Source organism: Myotis yumanensis, unplaced genomic scaffold, assembly GCF_028538775.1.
Source record: "Myotis yumanensis isolate MYYU_CA2020_CCGP unplaced genomic scaffold, mMyoYum1.0.hap1 SCAF_2, whole genome shotgun sequence".
NCBI classification, from domain to species: Eukaryota; Metazoa; Chordata; class Mammalia; order Chiroptera; family Vespertilionidae; genus Myotis; species Myotis yumanensis.
Genome location: NW_027223753.1, coordinates 119,615,223 through 119,637,955, shown reverse-complemented (window position 1 = coordinate 119,637,955; position 22,733 = coordinate 119,615,223). Strand labels below are relative to the sequence as shown.

General features: G+C 35.4%; 1 protein-coding gene across 9 annotated transcripts in view; it reads right to left on the bottom strand.

The window, feature by feature from the left end:
- Positions 1 to 4,026: 4,026 nt before the first annotated feature.
- The window catches only part of ROBO2 (roundabout guidance receptor 2), a 691,429-nt gene continuing 672,722 nt past the window's right edge, over positions 4,027 to 22,733 (bottom strand). For 4 of the 9 annotated variants that reach the window (XM_070406004.1, XM_070406008.1, XM_070406005.1 and 1 more), the window contains 4 exons: positions 19,778 to 19,951; positions 12,176 to 12,448; positions 9,892 to 10,092; positions 4,027 to 8,131 (listed from right to left, as the gene is read on the bottom strand). In XM_070406004.1, the coding sequence (XP_070262105.1) occupies positions 8,130 to 8,131; positions 9,892 to 10,092; positions 12,176 to 12,448; positions 19,778 to 19,951 (650 nt within the window). In that variant the 3' untranslated portion in view covers positions 4,027 to 8,129. The remainder of the gene's footprint in view (positions 8,132 to 9,891; positions 10,093 to 12,175; positions 12,449 to 19,777; positions 19,952 to 22,733) is intronic. The other 5 variants (XM_070406010.1, XM_070406012.1, XM_070406011.1 and 2 more) reach the window with 2 other exon arrangements.

The following is a 22,733-nucleotide window of genomic DNA, read 5'->3' as shown; positions in this document are numbered from 1 at the left end:
GCCTGCCTGCCTGCCTGATTGCCCCTAACTGCTTCTGCCTGCCAGCCTGATCACCCTCTAACCACTCCCCTGCCAGCCCAATCACCCCCAACTGCCCTCCCCTGCTGGCCTGGTCACCCCTAACTGCCCTCCCCTGACAGCCATCTTGTGGCTCTGAGCACCATCATCTTTGAGGGCATAGCAGTCAATTAGCATATTCCTTCCTTATTGGCTGTGGGCACCACCATCTTTGTGATGGCATGAGGGTCAATTAGCATATTCCCTCTTTATTAGATAGGACTAGAGGCGCAGTGCACTAATTCGTGCATGGGTGGGAGCTCATGGCCTGGCCGGCGATTGGGGCCTTTTGGGGCTGATCAGGACCAGCTGGGACTGGCTGGCCAGGGGAAGGGACCACGGGAGGTTGGCTGGCTGCGGGGGAGGAACCAAGGGAGGTTGGCTGTGGGAGCACACTGACCACCAGGGGGCAGCTCCTGCATTGAGCATCTGCCCCTGGGTGGTCAGTGTGTCGTCATAGTGACCACATAGGCTTTTATATTTATAGATGTTTGTATGCATATGTGTGTGTGTGAGTATGTGTGCATCACCTAAAATATCTCTTGGCTACATAATACATTTTAAGTATAATAATTGCTTTTATTTGGAATGTTATTAGAATAGATCCAAAATATCTTTCCAATTAAGATTTCATGATTAAAACAGTTAATAAAATAGATGATATTGTGCATTTAACATGTATTCTTTTAAATTTATGCTTTACTGTCATATATATATATGTTGGAGCCATACATTTTAGGTATAATTGTAATATATTTAAAAAACCAGTGAAATGCTAGAAAAAACTAGCATCACTGACATTATGGAAACAGGGATTTAATCTTTGGTGGATAATTACTTGCCTAAGAAATGCTTGCATATTTATTAAAAATGTTTTAATCCCTTTTCTTAAGCTGAAGGCTTACTCTCCTCACGTGTCCTTTTGTTTTTTCAGGCTGCTTCCATTTGTCTTTTTCATCTTTTATATTAGAGTAACTGTTACCCAAAGGTAACTACTCTCAAATCAGCTATGATGGGGCATTGAAGTTATTGATTGCATTTATCTACCATCATTCAAAATTAATCAAGTAAATCTAAATCCCTACTTCCCTCATTTCACTTTAATTTCCTCTTAACATTATCGTCTTCTTTTACACTTAATGCCAGTGAAAGTTCATGTAATGGTAATTCCCCATTTCCCTTTTGTACTTTTATATTTACCCCTTTCTGAGAACACTGATTTTCATTATTACTAATTAGCTATATTTCCCACCCCAAAAGAACTTGGTTCTGTATATTCTGTGATATTAACTATTACTTCCTGCACTGCTCCACTTGAAGTAAAACCTAGTAATAATCAGACAGTACTTTTTAAAAATGAATGAATTTTGTGACAGCTGGGAACTGGGTGGGGGGAGATAATGAGTATATTTTATGACTAAGGATTTGGAGTTTTAACAAAAAAATTGTAGAAAACCTAAAAAATAAAATGCAATCGTACTTGTTGCTAAAGTGCTGATCATGATCATAATTAACTATTTGAAACTCTCAGAAATGGGGAGAATGCATATAATTTTACCTCACTGCACATTTTTTCTCTATCATCTAATCAGAACACTTGAGATTCGCATGTTTCTTCCTCATGACTTAATATTGACTTTAAAAAACTTCAGCAAGGAAGGCCAGGCAGAAATGTCTCTGGGACCACTAATGTAGGGCCTAGGGCCAGAATGAGGGAGGACAGTTTCCATGAGAGTATTTCTCATGGGTTTCTCATAGGACTAGTCTCACAAGAGACCCAGAGCAAAAAGTATAATGCCATATAAGATTTGAACAGAGCTGAAAAGGAGTCAAGTAGTAAAGAAATCTCTTTACATACTTAAGCAACCCTGGAACTTCCACTCATCTATATTTTCCTTTATTTTTAAAATACCTATTAAAATATTATGGGCCGGTGTGGCTCAGTTGGTTGGAGTGTCATCCCATACACTGTAAGGTCATGAGTTTACCGTAATTCCCTGCCAGGGCACATAGCCAGGTTTCAGGTTTGATTCCTAGTCTGGGTGCCTTTGATGATAGATGTTTCTCTCTCTCTCTCTCTCTCTCTCTCTCTCTCTCTCTCTCATTAATAAAAATATATCCTTAGGTGAGGGTTAAAATTTTATTAAAAAATTCCATATAGACTATTTTGAGAAATGCTAGAATATGATAATTGATGGTGGGGGTATAAATGAAGCTAATGCAGATTGTATTGTTTGTAAGTGTTTTTGAAACACTTGTTTGCTCATTGCCTCTTTCCTCTTAGCTTACAAACATTCATCAAAAAAGATATGTTACTAGAGATCGAGGCCAGATTAAACAGAAGATACTAATAATTTATGAAGGAAAAGCTATTTCTGTTTTAACTATTCTGAAAATTTAATTCTTAGCATAATGTTTCAATACCTGTTTGCAAAAGGAATAAACAAACAAACAAACAAACAAATAAAAACCCCAAAGCCAGTTGGTCAGAAACATTATTCACAAATGTCTAGAAGAACACTAAATGTTGTCAAGCAAAATGTCTATGACCTAGAGCTTGTATTCATTGTCAAAGCATTTTACAGGAAGGGATGCTAGGGTGCTATGATCTAGGGAAGTTAGAGTGACCTACAAATTCCCTGTCCTTGACATTTGCCTGGATCCCACGGTCATTGTATTTGAATCACAGACGTACTTTTCTTGGATAGTTACTAAAACTTCTGAATATATATATATATAGATAGATATAATTTTTTTTTCTTATAACTTAACTACTGCAAAGAGAAAATGTGGAAAATGTGTTGACTAAACGATGCAAAAGCAGGTCAACTTTGTAATCCTTTATAAATTAAACACACAACCATGCAGATTTCTTGCCTCTGTCTCTGGGTTTCTTGACAGTTTATTAACACTCTTGTGCACCTTCTCTGGGCCTGAGAAAATTCCTTCTGAGGTTGAAGACCAAAACCAAGACCACCAAATTCACCAAGGTGAAAGAGTTCTTGAAACCTTTTGGAGATAGCATAGTGTCTTCCCCTTCTAGCTAGCATTTCTACTCGTCTTTTCTTTTGAAATCTTACAAATTGGCTTTCTGTTATTACAGTCTCTACTCACATCTCTACCATGAAGTGAAATTTAGCATGAACTTTACAAAGCTCTTCTTTGGAAGAGATAAATTCTATTTTCACAAATTGAAGACATTAATTATTATTTGTTGTTTAAATGCTCTCTTACAATATCGATGCATGCTTTTTCTAGCTAAGGTAGAATAATCAAGAGAGATAGTATATTCTTATTTTAATAAAGCTTCTGAAAATTTTTCACTTTTTCCATTTGTGTTTCCATAATATACTTAAATTCTATAAAGCGATGATTAATTTTAAATTTCTCTACCATTTATCATATTGGTAATTAATATATTGTCTTTAACCATATATATGTATTACCATTGTATTTTATTAATGCAACATTATTTGTGATTATTCTAATACTATTTTATTTTCATATTGTTAATCTAAATTAAATAAAACTGTATTGCCCTTTATCATGTGTTTTTAAGATACTTTAAATGAATGCTTCAAATTTAGTTTCCTTTTTTATTTATACTATTACTATGATTATTATTTTAAAGAACACATAAATTATTTTTAGAGACAATGGTCATATAATTGTACTTAAAAGTAAAAAATAATGAAATATTTATGAAATACAAAATAGGAAATGTTTTCTACCCAGTCCCTATGGTAACTTTTCAACATAAACATCATTTTTTTTTTAAAAAAAAAAAAGCTATTGCTAGCTATTCTAGAGCTAATATCCACTTTTGTCCAATTCTCACACTTAGTTGAAATTATATATATATATAAATTATTAAGTAATTTTGTAGATAAGTTTTTGTTCTTTCTACATGAAGGTCTTTGGGGGTGAGGAAGATCAGATCTGGAAATTAGTGGTAAATAGAATGAAAACTTTAATTTCAAATGCTTTTTACATTCTTCATTGATGTCCTTTAGTCACTACTTTATATCAATGCCAATTTTTAGTTATCATTGCCCAACCCATAGCAAATGAGAAAAGAAGATCATGCTTTTGGGCACAAAATATTAATACAGAGTTCTAAAAGTGATAGTATTGTCTGTTCATAATTTGTCTATAAGCAAGTTTGTTTTACATAAATGGCTTTTTAACAAATTTGAAATGTGAATATATTTTATTTTTCCCAGTGAGTACACAATACACAATTCTTTGACAATACTATTAATCAATGTTACGCCAATTTCTTTTCTGATCTAACAACATCAAATGAAACATTATGATCTTTAATGCTGCTTGGTGACGTAAACAAAGTACATTTAAAAAAGAATCCACCTATAAAACAAAATATAAAAAGTCTACCCACGGCCACAAAAACCCTTATCTTGCAACACTTTAAAGTCACAATAAATGCTTTTAAAAATTATGAGATAAGAAAACTTAGTAAATGGAATTTCATTTAAAATGTATGGTGTTTCATTTGAAGTACACATTAAAGAGAAGTAAAATAAAAGTAATTTTACCTCTAAGGTAATGTGGAAAGACATGTTGCATTACACCAATTCTTGTCATGTAATTCTATAAATACAATATACAGAAACAGATGAACAAATTAGTGAATGTCATGGTTTGCATTTTTTAATACTGACACACAATCACTTTCTAGTGGAGAAAATAAACCAGTTTAGAGTTCATTGATATTGTTGTCATTATGTTGTCAGTGGACAATTACACAAATTAGTTCAATAGAAATTTGGAGGTTTTCTATCAAGCTTTTACAAATTTTCAACTCAAACCCCATTGAAAATATATCTAAATACCCAGAGCATTAAACCATGGCATAGAAAACCATTTAATCTGTTTTGTTACCTAAAGCAAGTAAACTTGCGATGTTTTTTCTTCCTTTGGTTGCATACATGTTGATCTTGATTTTCCTATATTCTCTCTTGAGCTGGATTCCAATCCTGTGAAGGAATCGACTGTCTCCATGTCCCTGTACTCTCCCACCTTACATTAAATATGGCATGGAAAATTTTTGGAGAAGGGGTTGTTTGACTCTGCCTGCATACACTGAGGAATGCCTGAGCTGGGCACTGATTCTATGTCCCCAGTGGAGACTTTGCCTGTTATGAATGGAGCTGTGCTGTGGGGTATGACTGCATACCAGTGTTGTTTTTGTGCAGGTAAGATTACATCCTCTCCCACCCAGAGTTCCTTCTAACTAACAGCGTATGTGGGCCTGTCTCTGTTTAGATCTGCAGAAGAGTGAGCTCAGTGAATTTCTAAGGAGTCATTCAATTGGCTACAAAATGAAAATTCATGATACTTCTCATACTTTCATTTTTAATGATATTTTGACCTATAAGAATTAAAAGCTTTTTACCTATGGCAAGCTGACAAAGCCTTGATGTTTTGGTAGTGCTCCTGAACTCATGTGGATAGCCACAGCTATTTATTGTGCTCTGTATCTACTTGAGGATGGTATTTTATGTGCAATATTTGACCAACCAATTTATTTAAAACTAGATTTAATAGGCAAGGTGGACTATTCTAAAAGAATATTCCAAGACACCATAACGTCCACCCTGACATAATATAACCATAACAGTGAATTTTATGTAGTGGAGACAATTAGGTACGATGCATGCCCAATCTTATTCCAGAAGTCACCTGTGTGCATATACTCTGTTTTTGAAGTCATGGTTTATTAGTCACATACACCTGCCAGTTACCAGGGGGAAAAGGCTATGTGTAATATGTGTAATGAACTAAGGTTTTAGATTACATCGGGTTGTAGAGGAATGTAAAAAGGAAATACAAATGAACAAAACTTTGCTTTTAAATAGAAAGAGATGAAGTAAGGAACTGCATAACTAAAAATTTAAATTCCTCACATTCTACAGTTGTGACTAAGTATGCACTCATTCTGAGAAGAAATTTCTCATCCTCCCCAGTCTCTTTGTCCCAAAGAAGTCAAACTGAATTAAAATTCAGACACTTATGGGAGAAAGTTGATGACGTATTTAATATGTGTGTCTCAGAATTTTCTTCTCCATGAAGAAATGAAGTGCATGACAGGAGTTGGGGCCCTTAAAGAACACTGAGTTCCTGTATGCGTGCCTGTGTCGATGCAGCCTCAGGTGACATAAAAGATGGAAACATTTAATTTTGCCATTACTGTAATAATATGACATACATTTGATGACTGAGCCAAAAATGCTCAGTTACCAATGATTTGTCATTCCAATGGGTCCTGTATTTTAGAATTAATCCCTACTTATCATTATATTGAATATACTTTAAAGTATCAACTACTGAACACATCATAGGAAAAACATGAGAAAGTATAACTAGAGAGAGAATTTACAATTGTGTAGGCAGCACACGGGAAATGTCACAAGTGGAAAGTTCTCTTCTACTTGACTGACTATACATGTACAGTAGCTAACATATACTTCAAAGTCATATTCATTTTGACCATACATGACTGATATTCAGGAAATGCTTGTTCTCAATGTCGTGAAAACAAATGAGGCAGGACACTGTTATTAATGTCCATTTACCAGGTTCGGTTTTATTTAAAAAGTGTATAAACATGCATTTTTCTCCTTTTCAATTTTTTTTTCAATTTACTCATTCAAAATGGGTCAAACATATTTTAGTTGGTAGCCCATTTCTGAAAGTGTACCATAAAATATTTATTCCAATAAGTCTACTGACGGTGAACTGAACATACTCTGAGCACTGCTTTTTAAGCACTTACAAGTTGGCTGTACATTTGGTGGCATAAACTTCACTTTTTCATCAAATGAAACACAAAGTTGCATATAGACTGCATTATTATTTTAAAAGTCATGAATTGAAGTGATGCAGCTCTATCCTCTAGTGTGTATTGTACATGTATTAGAAAGATGAAACAAGATATTGCAATAGAGTTTTTGTATTTCGAAGCAGCCCGAGTATGTCCTAACAATAAATTGCCTCTTTAACTATTTGCTGGATATTCTAGAGTTCATTTGGTTTGTTTCCTTGGGGAACATCATATTATATTCTGACTTAATGAGTTGGAGAGATTAATTATGTTAATTCAGAAAATGCTTTTTTTAAAAAAAAACAAAACTGTAATATAAATACAGCTCTTGTGAAACACCTTAATTTCCTTTTGCTTATTGCAATTCTCAGATGGGTCAATTACAACAAAAGGTAAAGCTGATTCTAAATATAGCTTTAATTTCCTTATTATGTCTTTAAGCAAGTTTAGTATATCTTTGCTACTTGTATAGTTTAATGCCTACTCAGTCTTAAGTCTTAAACTTCCTTCTTTTGACCCACACTTTTATCAACAGTAAAAGCCACCATTCTGCTTTTTTATTTTTATTTTTTATTGACTTTGTCCCTGATGTTCAAAGAAGACTTCACTAACACCACTGTCCTTCACATCTTCCTATTTCTATACCCCAACCAAAAACCATCCAACGTGATTGGTTACAATCAGCGTTATCCAACCTAGCTTACAGTACAGCAACTCCCTTCACATTCAGTCTTTTTCTTCATGTCACGAGGAGTAGAGATTTGTGCTTATCACCAAATAAAATTGCAGTGCAAAATTTAAACATAAAAGTTACACAATTAAAAGTTAATATATGGCACCACAGCCTATTAATTCACATATAGTACAACAGACCAATAAGAACAGACAATAATGTGAACAGAGCTAAAAAGAGTGAGCTTGCATAGCAATGCACAAAAGAAATTATATACAGAGGAAATCCTTTGCTTCCTGGAGGGCGAGCTTTGTTTTCTTTCTTTTTTGTTTACTCCTGACAAGAAAGAGTTAAGGTGGGTGGTGTACGTAACAGAAGAACACAAGGAAAATATCTGTGGGATATGTGTGGCTGTGTGTCTTTACATTGCATTTACAGTTCTTTGAATAGCACATAAATAAAGGAATTGTTCATTGCACTGTTTGAGTGTCACCACTTCCGTGAGTTCAGACCTGATGGTCCTTCAGAGCAGCTTTGCATGTCTCATCTCAGTTACTCTATAAAGAGAAAAACAAATCAGAAGTAAGTTTGCATTTAAGTGCAGTATCCTTTATCCAGCATACCAAAAACCAGAGGCACAGATAATAAGTGAAAGTAACATTATCAAATAGAGTCCATGAGTTTGTGAATTTAAGAAATTTTACTGAAATGAGATGGGAAGGGGTGGGGGGAAGAAACCCTGTGGAATTTGGATATTTAAAATTAAACTGGAGCTATTTTGCACCTTTCTGAATCCAGAATTATTCCAAAATAAAAGTTAAAGAAAAATCCAAGTACTCATGAATCAAAATAAAAATTATAAACATAGCTTAGTAATAATCAGGTTAGTAATATGAAACAATAACTCATATCAATAAATAATTTAAAGTTTTGAAAGTATTTTTAGTTTTCATTATTTCATGTCATCCCCAGTCTGCCAGGTGAGCATAATAGCAAGTAAAATTTTAGATAAGAAAAAAGATTAGGAAGGCAGTTTAGTTTCTCTTTTCACATAATCAGTAAGCAGTTGAGATTGGAACCCAGGGCTGCTCCTTAGCAGTGTTTTTAAACTGTATTGAAAGAAGCAGTTCAACATATTCAGCAACTATTATTCTGAAATAGAATAGGAAAATTGGTAACTTTCCTGATGAAATTAACAAGAGTTCAATGCTTTCTACTGTGACATACAGTAACATTTTAAATTTCTCTATTTCCTAGTACTTTATATTTAGAAAACAGATTAGTTGTAATAGGCAGCAATGTTGGTTCCTTATTCAAAAAGAGAAATTTATTTATAAGTTATGCTGTAATAGTAAAAGTATTTCAAGTTAACTAAAATCAAAGATCAACATTTTAAGGTTGATTCACCAAATTAAAAAAAAAAAATAAAAGAATTCCTAAGGAAGTTTTTTAAAACTACCAAAAAGCTAATACTCAGTTATAAAGGCAAAGAAAGCTACAGAGTGGACCATATTTAATCAACTTACAAGTATTAAGACTAATTGCCTATGTTAAGATGATTTTTGTATAATATAAATCAAATTTGAAAGAAAGGACATGTTTATTAAATTGACTACTGTAAATAGCAATGGTCTAAGTTATAAACAAACCTGCTCAAAATTATAATTGATCTCATAGTAGAGCAAGTTTTCTACTATTGTGAAATTTGTTTATTGTGGCAATGTTATTGATGGCGTTCAGGACATGCTACCCCAAAATACAGCACCTTGGAATATTTTATATCTGAAGTGAAGGAGTTTGAGGACACAGCAGAAGCTGGAAGGTCACTCTGGCCTCCCCCGTTCACCCTTGTTTCCTCAAACAGATTATACAACTGCCCTGTGACAGTTACTCTGCCCCCAGTGCCAGGAGGAAGGAGGACATTCTTATCACAAGAGTTGGGGCTGAGAAATCTGTATAAATAAACCTTGTAAAACTAACCCTTATCATCCTAGTTACTTCTTCACCATTCACTACCCTTAGCTCAAACCCTTCTATGTGGTCAGTTCTTTACATACGTATTGTTTCTTTGTCTAAAAGGTAGAAAAGTTTCCGCCTCTTGTCAGTTTTTTTAGACCTTCACCCTCTTGAGAAGGTTCCCATGTATATGCAAACACTTAATAAAATGTATTTTTTTCCTGTTAATCTTTGTCAGTTTAAATTTCAGATACAGCCAGGGAACCTAAGCGGGTTGAGTAAAACGTTTTCCTCCCCTACGTTACTACGCAGATATTCTCTCTAGATCACCGTAGCCTTTTCAATCTCCTACAGCACTTACATAATTCACTTGAAAACTGTCCTTGACTATTTGAGCCCATATAGCCTATGTCAAGAAGGTCGCTGACATTGCGCTGGTGGCCCCCCTTCAGCACCTCAGCTTTCCTGGGTCCAGTGGATCCTTTAGAAGACGCTGTTCCTGATGAGCTGTGACCTCCTGGAGACGGAAAGTTGGGCTTGCTGTAGGGCACCAAGGTCTCCTCTGGAAAAAAAAGAAAAAAAAAAGAAACATAAAGTGCTAAGTTAAACAGCAGCATGTTGACAAACAAACTTAACTTTAAATATTTAGCTCAAGATGAACTGTTTTACCATTTTGAATTTTAGGAAAATTAAAAATATGAGATTTAATAAGGCTTGAAAACTAAAAGAAATTTCCATGTACAACAAACATTTCCTACAATAGGAACTAAAGCAGAATTAAATTAAAAGATGTGTTGGAATACATATACAATGTTGCGTATCATTTGCAAAATTTAAAGATATTATAAGAGACCTGCATACAATGAACCATATTATTTAACTAAAACATTTCTGAGAATAATTTCTGTAGTTTAGTGGAGGCTCCAATTTAATATTTCTATTAAGATTGAAAGAACATGGTTTTGACTTTAAATTATGAAAACATTTTTTCTCAAATTATATAAAGAACTATATATCAGCTATTAAAAATAAGCTTCTTAAATTTCTATTGTTTCTTGAGAAAGAAGTACATTATTTGAAAGCCTGTATTCTCCCTTAACAGAAAAAGGGGACACTCATACATTTTAATAAATAACGTGTCTATTCTCTTTATGCATCATCTTTCTACAAATAATGTACATAACTCGATATTTAATACTTTGAAATGCTTTTTCTTCCTTTTTTCTCTCCCTCACTTCCCTCTTTCCTTCTCTTCTTCGTTCTTTCTTTCTTTCTTTTTTTTAAAATATGTTTTTATTGTCATTTGGAGAGAGAAAAAGGAGAGGGAGAGAGGGATAGAAACATCAATGATGAGAGAGAATCATTAATTGGCTGCCTCCTTCATGCTCCCTACTACGGATTGAGCCCACAACTGGGGCATGTGCCCTGTGGGAATCGAACCCGAAACCTCTTGGTTCCTGCGTTGGTGTTCAACCACTGAGCCACACTGGGCTGGGCTCTTGCTTCTTTCTTTCTTCCTTTCTTCTCTTTTCTTCTCTCTCCACTACCTTTTTTTTTTTCTTTTTCTAGGTATTGATCATTATTACTATGGTTATAAAACTAAAAAAATTGCTGACTGAATTTAGTATTTATTTCTTTAGGTAATCTTAATGACAAGGATCACATGATTCTTCTCTCATAGTCTTAATGCTTAACCTTCTTAAATGTTTCACTAAACCTAGATGTTAATATTGTCATTTTTTAGCCACTGCATAAACTATATTTCTAAAACCTTGAGTACCAAGTTGTGACAAAATATAATATTAAAAATGCATGTGAAGATGACATATCTAGAACAGATTCAGTCCAAATGAATAAATGAATGTACAAGGAAACTCTTTCAAATGTTGTGTGTGTGTGTGTGTGTGTGTGTGTGTGTGTGTATTTTAATAACCAAGGAATCCTGACATAAGAAGAGGTAATCCAGAAAATGCATTTCTGGAACAGGCTCACCACCAACCTCCTCACCCCCACCCCTCACCAAAAAAATCCAACTATGAACCACTAAATTTATTTTGTGATATTTCCAGGAAACTTGGTATATAAACAAGAACATTCCCCCATTAAATTGTTAACAATTAACAAAATTTAATCAACTGGAGAAAGTATAGACTCAGTTTAAAATTTTCTAACCTGAGGATTCTGTGATTGGGCATTGATTCGTAACTTTATTGATTATTTCAATTCAGCAATTTGACTGAAGTGAGTTCTTCTTTCAAAATGACTAGTTACTTCAGTCAAAATGAACAAATTGGTTGGAGGCAGAGTTTAAAACGACATTAAAGGTGAAATTTTGTGGTCTTAAAAGTACTCAATATAAACATTAAAAAGAAAAAAAAAACAACCTCAAATTGTGTCATGAGCACTATAGATGGAGGTTGGAAGTCTCTAGGCTCAAAGACCCTAGCAGAGGTAACTTGAGGAACAATCCCTACTGGGATCAGCCCTTAGGGATGTGCCAGTGAGCTCTGCTTCGGAATTCCAAATTCAATTAGTGATTCAAGGCAAATGCATTTCAGAAGCCTTAAACAACTGCCATTTCTAAAATACCTGGTAGGAAAAAAATGGTAAAAGTCCACACTTTGTTGGGACTGTGCAGAACACACCTGGTCCAACACCTTGTTTGTGTAGGGCTTTCCGTATGTCTTCTTGGCGTTCTGTGGAGTTAATCCATTCCTGGGTTTGTCGCTGCCACTCTAGGGACGTTCTAGCTGGACAATCCAATGAGCTCTTTGTGTCTTCTAAGTTGGATGCTTGTTGTCTCTCCAGAGAGCTTCCTTTTCTCTCTGTTGAGTTTTCCACGTTACCAACATGCTGGCTCGGGCCTATTTGTTGCCTTATACCCTGACCTGGAGGGGGGTCTGGTGGTGGTGGAAGATCTAAAAATTTTGAATAATGTTTAGAATGGACTAAAATTTAATGAAAAAAATACAGGTTTTAGTTCAAGATGAAGAAAAAAACAAAACCTGCCCTGTTAAAAGTATCACCCATGCAAAAAATATTTTTTTGGGGGGAAAAAGGCAAATTGTTTACATCCAAATGCATATTATTGATCTCATTGCTATCTTTTGATCACAGTGTCTTTGAAATAAAATCAAATGACTTTATTCAACTATTATATGTGCAAAATGTTTTCAATTGCACATTGAGGCTAACATTTAAGGTGCAAAGGGCAGTTTATGATTTCTCCATATTTAATCCATTGTTCACCCCCACTTCCCAGAGTAGAAATACCATGACACGAAATGACTAGAAATTCTAGCAGCTGTGTTAATAAAAGGCTCTGGGAAGAATATATGCTGTCCTGCCAATCTCCATAGGAAATTTTGCCCTTGGGAAATTAAGAACTCTATGTGGTATCATATGCAACATATGACTGCCTTTACTCATGTATGTGGCACATTTAGCAACAAAAGGTTTAAGCTAACACTTATGAAATGCAATTAACATTCTGCCTGACAACCAATACTAGCTATTCATTTCATGAGTTAACTAATGAGTTACAACTAATATGTTATACTCTTCCAATGTATTAATTTTAATAAGTAATAACCAGTGTTCAAGGCACAGATAGAATATGCTTCATGGTACTAGAGTAGACACTGTATCATGAAAATTTGAGATATAGTGGCATAGATAATTTTTCAGAAAAGTTCTTTAAATTACATATTAGATATGAAAAAATTAAAACTTCAAAGACTTGGCTAATTTTTTATTGTCTTTTTATTAGCTCTTTAGATTGTCATTACTTTTATATTTTTAAGGTCTTCAGTTGTGACATCATAAACCTTCTTTCATATTTCTTTAAGTACTGTACTAGTTCTGTTATACTAGTCATACTAGTGCTGAAATTACTTCATTGAAGTAATTGAAATCTAAACATTTTTAATATTCTATGGATTATTTTCTTCTGGCATCCCATTAAAAATTTTTTCATCCTTAGAATATCAATAATATTATTTGCCCATAAAGATCAAATATCATATATAATATACATATTTATTTTATTATAGAGGATAATGTATATAATATAGGTAATTAATACCCATACAATTTTGTAATTGTGCTCTTGTTTCTAATAGTATTATTTGTAAAATTAAAAGGGTAAGGTATAATTTTTTTGGACCATAGGTAGCTTCCTTAAGGAAATCTAAGCTGCTCCTTGTAAAGATTTTCTTAAGAAACATTATACTTTCTTTATGAGGAAAGTGATATTGTCCTTTGTTGAACTGATAGCAATGGTCTCCTCAGCATCTGCTCAGGAAGTTCCCACGTTGGAGCAGAGCTTTTATTTCTCATGCATTTCCTCTTGTTAGATGATGAATACTAATTATTGAGGGGACAGAGTTTCTGTCTGGGAGAATCAAGTTGCATTTAGAATCTTGCTTCCAAAAAGGAAGAGCTAATCTAATATTGAGATATCTGTTTGTTAAATAATCCACCAAAGAGTTTGGTGTTTCTTTTGATTTCAAAGCTGACTTCCTTCAGTATGTATTATTATAAATTCTAATTCATTATATCCTTTGAGTTATTGGATTTAAGACTGCCAGTGGGAAAGAAATTATTGTAATTTCTTCCAAAACAACATATTTTGTCATTGATTTTTATTCTCTATCAGAGCAGTTTAATTTTTTAAATGGCCAAAATGGAATCTGCTTATGTTAGCTAAAATTCTGATCACTATTTAATTTAACCTGAAATTATACAGCTACATCATTAAAACCCTTGGAGTTTGTATATCCTAAAGAGAAAGAGCATTTCATACACATTGAAATAAAAAAAAAAGTGGAAAAAAAACAGAAGTGAGAATGGCTGTGGAAAAAATAAAAGTATGTAATCAAATATATGTACTTAAATTAATTTTATTATTCATGTCTATGTTGATTCATTTTAACAGAATCAATTTGCTAAAGAGTCTCTTACTGGCCTACTAAAGATTTGCTATTGTTTGGCACATAGCAGTACAGCAGACCAATGATATATATGCCAGTATTTCTCTCTCTTTCTCTCTCTCTCTCTCTTTCTCTCTCTCTCTCTCTCTCTCTCTCTCTCTCTCCTCTCTCTCTCTCTCTCTCTTAGAAAAAAAAAGGAGACATGGAAAAATTACATATCTACAGCCTGTATCTCTCCTCCCATGAACTCCCAACTCAGATAACCAAGTCCACACTCAATAGTTAGACTTATATGTTTAGAAGGCTTCTCAAATTTCATATACCCAACCTGAGCTCTAGATCTTCCTCTACAATTCATGCTCCCTCTGCAGTGTTCCTCATCTCAATTAGTAGCCATTCCATTCTATAAGTTTACCAAAAACTTGGTGTAATCTTTGACCTCCCTGCTTAACAGCCTATGTTAATTTATTCACAAATTCTGTGGACTCTATCTGCAGACTATATCCAGAATTCAACCTTTATCATTGCTTCCACTGATTCTACCATAGTGTGAATCACTATCATCTACTCCCTATATAACTCCTATAACCTCCTATGTGGTTTCTGCATTTCCACATAGAAGCACATTCAGCCTACCTCAACAAAACAGCCAGAGTGACTATTTTATAAAGACAAAAGTAAGATCATGTCACTCCGCTTGCCTTAATATGCACACGCACACACACACCCACCCACTTGCATGCACCTCCAGGGTTTTCTCATTCAAAGTAAGAGCCAAGGTCCTTATAGAAGCTTAAGGGTCCTACAAATTCTGGCCCTAGTTGACTTGTCTGACTTTGTATTCTATTTTGTTGCTCTCTCTGCTTTTAATCAAGTAAGCATAAGGTTTTCACTTACTGTTTTCATTTTCTGAAATGACTCCCCCCACCCCATGTAAACATTGCTCTTTCCCTTATAATCTTCCAATGTTTTCTCAAATGTCATCTTGGTAAGATCTTTTCTGAGCCCTCTACTTAAAAGTTGCCCCCCTATCTTTGTATATTTTTTCTCGATGACACTTACTACCATTTTACATACACTTTAAAATTTTTATTTTCACCTAGAGGGCATTTATGTTGAAATTATCTATCTTCTCCTATCAGAATACAAGTTCCAGAAGGGCAGGGCATTTTCTTTGTTTGGTTCCCATTGCCTATCATTTGGTATGAACTTAATAAACATTTGAATGAATAGTTTAATAAATAAATAAATTTTCTCAATTGTCAAAGCTAGTCTGTGAAAGAGCCCCTTATCTGAATGGGGTATTTGGAATGAGTGGTGAACAGGCTGGGAGGAGATGATCTAGGAAAAAAGGTTGAAGAGAGAACTACCTTCTCTACCTTTTTTGTTCAGCAGTGGGCCAGGTATTGGCTTTACAGGGTATTCTTGGGCTTATGTAAATGAAATAGAACATTTGAATTGAACAATGCCAGCTTAGGATAGACTTTATTCAAGGGAGAAGAACACTCAATATGTGTGTGGGTGTTTGCATAGCCTTTGGAATGGAGACTGACATTTCCCACCATTCCCAATTACTCTTACTGAACACAAAGAAATATTGCTTCACCAATCTAGTAGTTAGCGTGATGCCATGTGACAAAGTCCTTGCCCAAGAAATAAGAGAAGTTATATGTGCCACTTGCTGGCCTGACCATGGAACCTCCCAAGTGAATAACCCATGTTCTGTCTTCTTCTCACTCAGAAACCATAAAGGTCCCATGTTAAAAATAATGGTGTCCCAACATTGAAGAAGCATTCATCCTTACATTATTACTTAGAGGAGAGCCATGTGACCTTTATAAAATCATTGGGTCTGGGAGAAACAAACTTTTACTGTGCCAAGCCACTGAAGAATGTAAGTTGTTTGGCATAGCAGGTAGCAATAATTACTCTGATGAATATTCTCATAAAACACTATTGTAAATAATGCAAACATTTTAGTGTAAAATATCTATATGCTAAGTGCTACTAAACACTAACCTTTCCAAAAAGGACAGTTGGGTTTTATATACAAACTAAAGGCCCAGTGCACAAAAATTTGTGCACTCGCGGGGGGTGGGGGGGTCCCTCAGCCTGGCCTGTGACCTTTCGCAGTCTGGGACCCTTCGGAGGATGTCAACCTGCTGACTTAGGCCCACTCCCCAGGGGATCAGGCCTAAGCTGGCAATCAAACATCCCTCTGGCAGCCCGGCAGCCCTCGGGGGATGTCCACTTGCCAGCAGAGAGCAGGCCTAAGCTGCAGTCGGACATCCTTAGCGCTGCTGAGGAGGCGGGAGAGGCTCCTGCCACCACCGCTGGGCTGGCAGCCATTAGCCTGGCTTATGGCTGAGCAGAGCTCCCCTTGTGGGAGCACACTGACCACCAAGGGGCAGCCCCTGCATTGAGCCTGTGCACCCTGGTGGTCAGTGTGTGTCATAGTGACCAGTCATTCCCAGTCATTCTGCTGTTAGGGTCAATTTCATATTACCCTTTTATTATATAGGATAGAGGCCAGGTGCACGGGTGGGGGCCGGCTGGTTTGCCCTGAAGGGTGTCCTGGATCAGGGTGGGGGTTCAGCTGGGGTGCCTGGCAAGCCTGGGTGAGGGGCTGAGGGCCATTTTCAGGCTGGTCAAGCCCCCCAGTGGGAACCCTCACCCCTTGAGGGTTTGGCCAGCCTGGGTTTGGGGCTGAGGGCTGTTTTCAGGCTGGCCACGGCCCTTTCAGTGTGGGAAGCCCTACTGGGGTGCCTGGCCAACCTGGGTGAGGGCCTGATGGCCGTTTTCAGGCTGGCCACAGCTGCGGACTGGAAGCAGGTATCTGGGATTTATTTAACTTCTAGAATTGAAACTTTGTAGCCTTGAGCGGAGCCCAGGTCCTGGAAGCCTGGGTTGCCCCTGGCAACCAAGGCTCTCAGCCCCTCCTTGAGAGGAGGCCACGGCGGCTGGAAGCAGGTATTTGGGATTTATTTATCTTCTATAATTGAAACTTTGTAGCCTTGAGCAGAGCTCAGGACCGGCAGGGCAGGCGGGAAGCTTGGGGGGCAACACTCCACCTCCATGGCTGCCGCCATCTTAGTTGGGTTAATTTACATATTTGCTCCTGGTTGGCTTGTGGGCATGGCTTGTGAGTGTAGCAGAGGTATGGTCAATTTGCATGTTTCTCTTTTATTAGATTAGATATTATGAAATTATTACTGATACATGGATTCATAGCATATAAATGCTATTATATATACATTAGTTGTAAAATACCAATATCCTTCAGGATAATCTGTGGAGTGTCATACAAAATAAATGTTCTTGTATCATAACTAAAATGTCATTGGGTCAAACACATGGGAAGACATGTGAGCCAATATTTCCTTTTCAATATCACTACTTCTAAAAAGTATTCACTAAGAACACATAATCAATAAGCCCTTTTTGGAAGGCTGACAAATTTGAAAATTTAGGGAGCTATTTGTTTCTTAAAAAGCTAAGCCATATATTGAGCATGCTTTAACTAGGAGATAGTTTTCTTTAACCAGACATTCTAAAAAAGCTTGCAAGAAAAGTGTTCTAGGAAGAAAGAAGAGAGATCTCTATTTTCTTGATTTATATTGTATCTTCCACATATTCTGGATATGGTCTTCAAACAATTTGAAAAAGTCACAGAAAAAAACATATACTTGGATTTTTTTCTATTTCCATAACATTCATAGCAGAAAAATGACACAAATTCTGAGATTTATAACTAGCATGTCAGTTAGAGTAATCCTTCTTATTCAGAGGGAATAAGATCAACACTATAGGCTGCTTTGAGCACTCAACTAATCTTCAGAACATCTGAGGTAGAAAGGCAGTCAGTGAGCATTTTTCCTCACCACAGGATATCCATTTATAGAGAATCAAAATCTCAATTGTACCCCTACCCTCAGATTCCATAGAAATATTTTCCAATGAAATCAAAGTAGATAGATAAGTAAACCTGAAAGCTCTTAAAACAAGTTATGTTTAGCTTTAAAATCTTAACATTATAAGATGACAATAGAAAGCACAAAAATTGCTGTCAGACACCCCTTCCTCCACCAAAACTAATAAAGAACAAGTACTTCTTTTCCAACTAAGCCTTATTCAGTCCTATAATTAATGCTAAGGACTTGGTCATAGCTTCTCAAAGCCTACTGCATATTGGATTCACCTGTGGAGCTTTAAAAATACTCATAGCTGCTTTTCATCCCAGAAGAATTAAATCAAAATCTCTGGGATATATTTTAAGAGCTCCCCAGATGGTCTGATGTGCAGCCTAGCTAGAGTTATCCTTTTTTGTGTTTAGTAAAACTATCTCATGACAAAGTTTATGTGCTTTTTTAGGGAGTAGTGTTGAGAAGAAGGAAGAAATTTACCTTTGGGTTCAACATTATACTAAGTATAATAAATCATACATATTCCTGAAAATAAAACTTTAAAATGAATATTTTATTCCTATTTTAAAATATGAGAATTAAGTTGAATATATGGGAAATACTTCCTGCTTTGCAGACCTCATGCATTACTCATTAAAGAGCAAGGACATTTTCCACTGTGTTTCTTTGAAACTAGCAGTGGTTAAGCAAATACTCAAAAATAGATGCAAACTATGGGCCATTGTACAAATTCAGCCACTTCCTCTTTTGTCAGTAAAGTTTATTGAAAATCAGTCACATCCATTCAGTAACTTTTTTCTTTGGCTGCAACAGGGCATCTATGTCAGGGTGAGCAGTTGTAACAGAAGACTATATGGCCTGGTAAAGCCAAAAAAATATATATTAGCTGGACTTTTCAGAAAAAGTTTGCTGACCCATCAACTGGATAATCTGCAGCATGCTTTAAGTCCTAAAATTCACAAAACTAAAAAACTCCTAAATTGCAAATAATAGTCTTTTTCAGAAGTGAAATAATCTAAAATAGCTTACCTTAACATAGAAATGTTCCAACAACATGGCAAATGCACATGCTACTGATGTTTTTCCCCTGAGCTTATAAGAGAATATTCACTATAAAGCATTAATGGGTAATGCCAGAATGGTAGAAAAATCAACATTGAAAAGTAGTATGGCATCTACTTCTTTGGGCTTGGTAATATATAAATAATTCCAGGTTGTTAAAAAAAAAAAAAAAAGAGGGTGTTTAATTTAAACAAGACCACATTTCCAGGTTTTTTTGCCTTGATATATAATGAGGAATGCCTAATCTACCATAGCTACTTTAATCTCAATCAGTGATGGCACATGGCATAGCTCTTCAGTGAGGAGACAGGAGAGAAGGAATCAAACCTACCATCTGTCATTCCTTCCCTTCGATGAGGCAATGATGGTTGTTGGTCCATTCGCCCTCCCTTGTGTTTTTTAGTCGGCCTAGGCCTCTGACTTTGACTCAGGGCTGCACTGGTGTTACTGTCAGTAGAAAATGGGCTAGTTGGTCGAGGCCTTTGAGAAGAGGTAAAGGCTTTGCCTAAAAACAAACAAACAAAAAACAAAGGGAAGGAGATATGGAGAATGTTATTTTAAGACACTAATTCTGACTGTCTTGTAGTTTTTGCTCTTTCTAACTTGTAAACCTGCCTGGAGACGCTATTTGGAGATTCCAGATGCTGGTGCATCTCCATAGAAAAATGTGTGCCTTGCTGCATTTGTCTTGACCAATTTTTAATAACCAACATTCTACCCACTGAAAAATTAAAACAAATAAATATAAAACAAATCCACATAATCTTATGTGATTGTATTTTTATTTAACCTTGATAATCTTAGCAATATTTTCATAGGTATTTGCAAATTCATGCAGCTTTTATTTCTTAAAATTAAAGAAGCTGAAATAAATATGTGCTGTCTTATTTGCTTAATCAAATTTCACCCTTGAGTCCCACAAACTCTCTTTGAGTACAGAAAAATGTCCTATTGTAATCACATCTAAAATTTCACATGAAAGATCTGCTCAGACACATATATTAAATTGACCTTACTTCCCATACACATACATGATGAATTGTACTTCTTTGAGCAGAAACTCAATAACGTTAGTGTATAGTACAGGATAGAGAGCAGATTAAAACTACCTTGTATATCCACAGTACAATGGGTGTTTTTAATGGATAATATTGTACCTGAGCAGACTCCAAATTCTCATTGATAAATGAAATGTGCTATGCCCTTTTCTTGTGGCTTAGTGTACATGTGTAGGGAAATTTACTCTGGGAAAAGGTTAGCTATCCGTTTTTAACATCTTTTAATTTTAATATTATGGTAAGATAGGGTTGGCTTATGTGCATATATATATTCTCTTGTGCATGTTTAATTTTATACAAAATTGTTGCATAAAATTTAGTTAATGTAGTTATATTTTTAAGTCAGTATGAGATAATACTGCTTAATGTTTTATTAGCTATTAGCATACATGCAAGAAATGCACTTGGCCTTCTAATTATTAGTTTCCTTGTACTTTCTCACTGCTCTGCTTATAGCTCTGCCACAAAAATCACTCAGGCAACATAAAGTTTCTGACTTACTGCCTTATAAAGCAAGAAAATTCAAATAACCATTACATTACAACATATTTTAGTACAGATGCTATATAAAAAATAAACCTCTGCAATGCTTGGATAATCTTTTTATTTCATTCAAAGATACCTAATGCATACTCAAAGGAAATAGTCTTGATATATTTCAAAGACAATTTCCAAGACTCATTTTTATAACCTGAGAATTTAGTGCAAGGTCAAAATCATTTTTACTTTATTATTTGGGTACTATTAAGATTTGAAAAATGGATTTAGAATTTTATTAGTTTTTTGTAAGGTAGCTAAGTTTAATTTATTTATTAGGACCTTATTATATATTCATTTAAGAAGTATACATAGTCATGTAATAACATGCATCATGCCAAAGTTATTTTGTTTCAGTAAAACAAATGACAAATTACTAACCTATTATTAGAGTGAATCCCACAGTTATTTGGAGGGATGACCAGCTATATGAAAGGTTATATAATTGGTCTTTTATATTATTACTTATTATTATCAGAAACCAAAAGTAGATTATATTAAAAACCAACACACATATAGTCATAATTTTTTTCAACTTGCAAATGCAGCGGATGTATCTTTTATTAGCATCCTTAAAAACAACAACAATGCTATTGGATTAACATTTTAACAGCCAAATAAGTAATAATACCACCAGCCCTTTGAATTGTTAGACTGACAGCCGTAGACCAATTCACCCCATGCTGAGAAAGCCTTCCCAGAAAAGGCATTTGCAGAAAGAAATGGGGCAAAGGAAAGTAATGAAGATAAAAGCTGAATAATTTTAATCACTGGGTACATTATTGATTCTGTGAGAATTTTGCAAAGTGTGAGTTATTGAAAATTTAATGGCAATCTTAGTTGCAGCTTTGCTGTAATATAAAAAGGAAGCATATCCCAATTAATCAGCAGAACCGTGAAGGGAAAGGGAAATAAAGGTTGGAAAGTGATGAGTAGGAGCCTATTCTTGGCTCTGCAAAACTAGCATCAGAAGAGAGTTCTGGTAATTAAGCATCCAAACTGTGGTCATGCATACTAAAGAAATCCCTTCAATCAGACTCACTGAGGAGAAAGGACAGAAGAAGAGCTCAGTGTCCAAAGGACAAGATTCTGTCATGCAGAGTGTTGACCCAGAGTCTGAGTCTACCAACCTGTTCTTGTAAGGCTGGTTCCATCCAGCCTAAAGCCAGCTTTATCTGCTGCTGCCACCAGAGCTTGTGCAAAACTGCCGCTGGCAAAGATGGAGCCATCTGAGGAGCTACCTACGCTAGATCTATGACTAGAAAAGTTACGATCCTCATCAGATGCAGAGCCCCATCCATTTACCATTGAACCTAAAAACAAATGTTGTCTAGTGAGTTGTAGATACTGGAGAGCTCATCTGTACACACACTATGTGAATGAACAAGCTGGCTTCCTCAACTCCTGTCTTCCTTGACATAAATCTGGTATCATCTGACTTCTTTAGTCACATGCAAGCATCACACATGTTTTAAGTATTCCCACTGCAGAAGAATGAGGCTCATTTAAAACCTGTATCTGTTTGCAACACATGAAAAAAACATGTTCCACATGGTTCCATTCTCACATTGTTAAAATTATTACACATGGTCATTTTCCAGGAAAGAATTGCCATGTATACTTTAAGTCTACAATTCAGAGAAGATCACTTTTGATGAACTAAATTATAGTGTATTTAAAGTAAACATATCA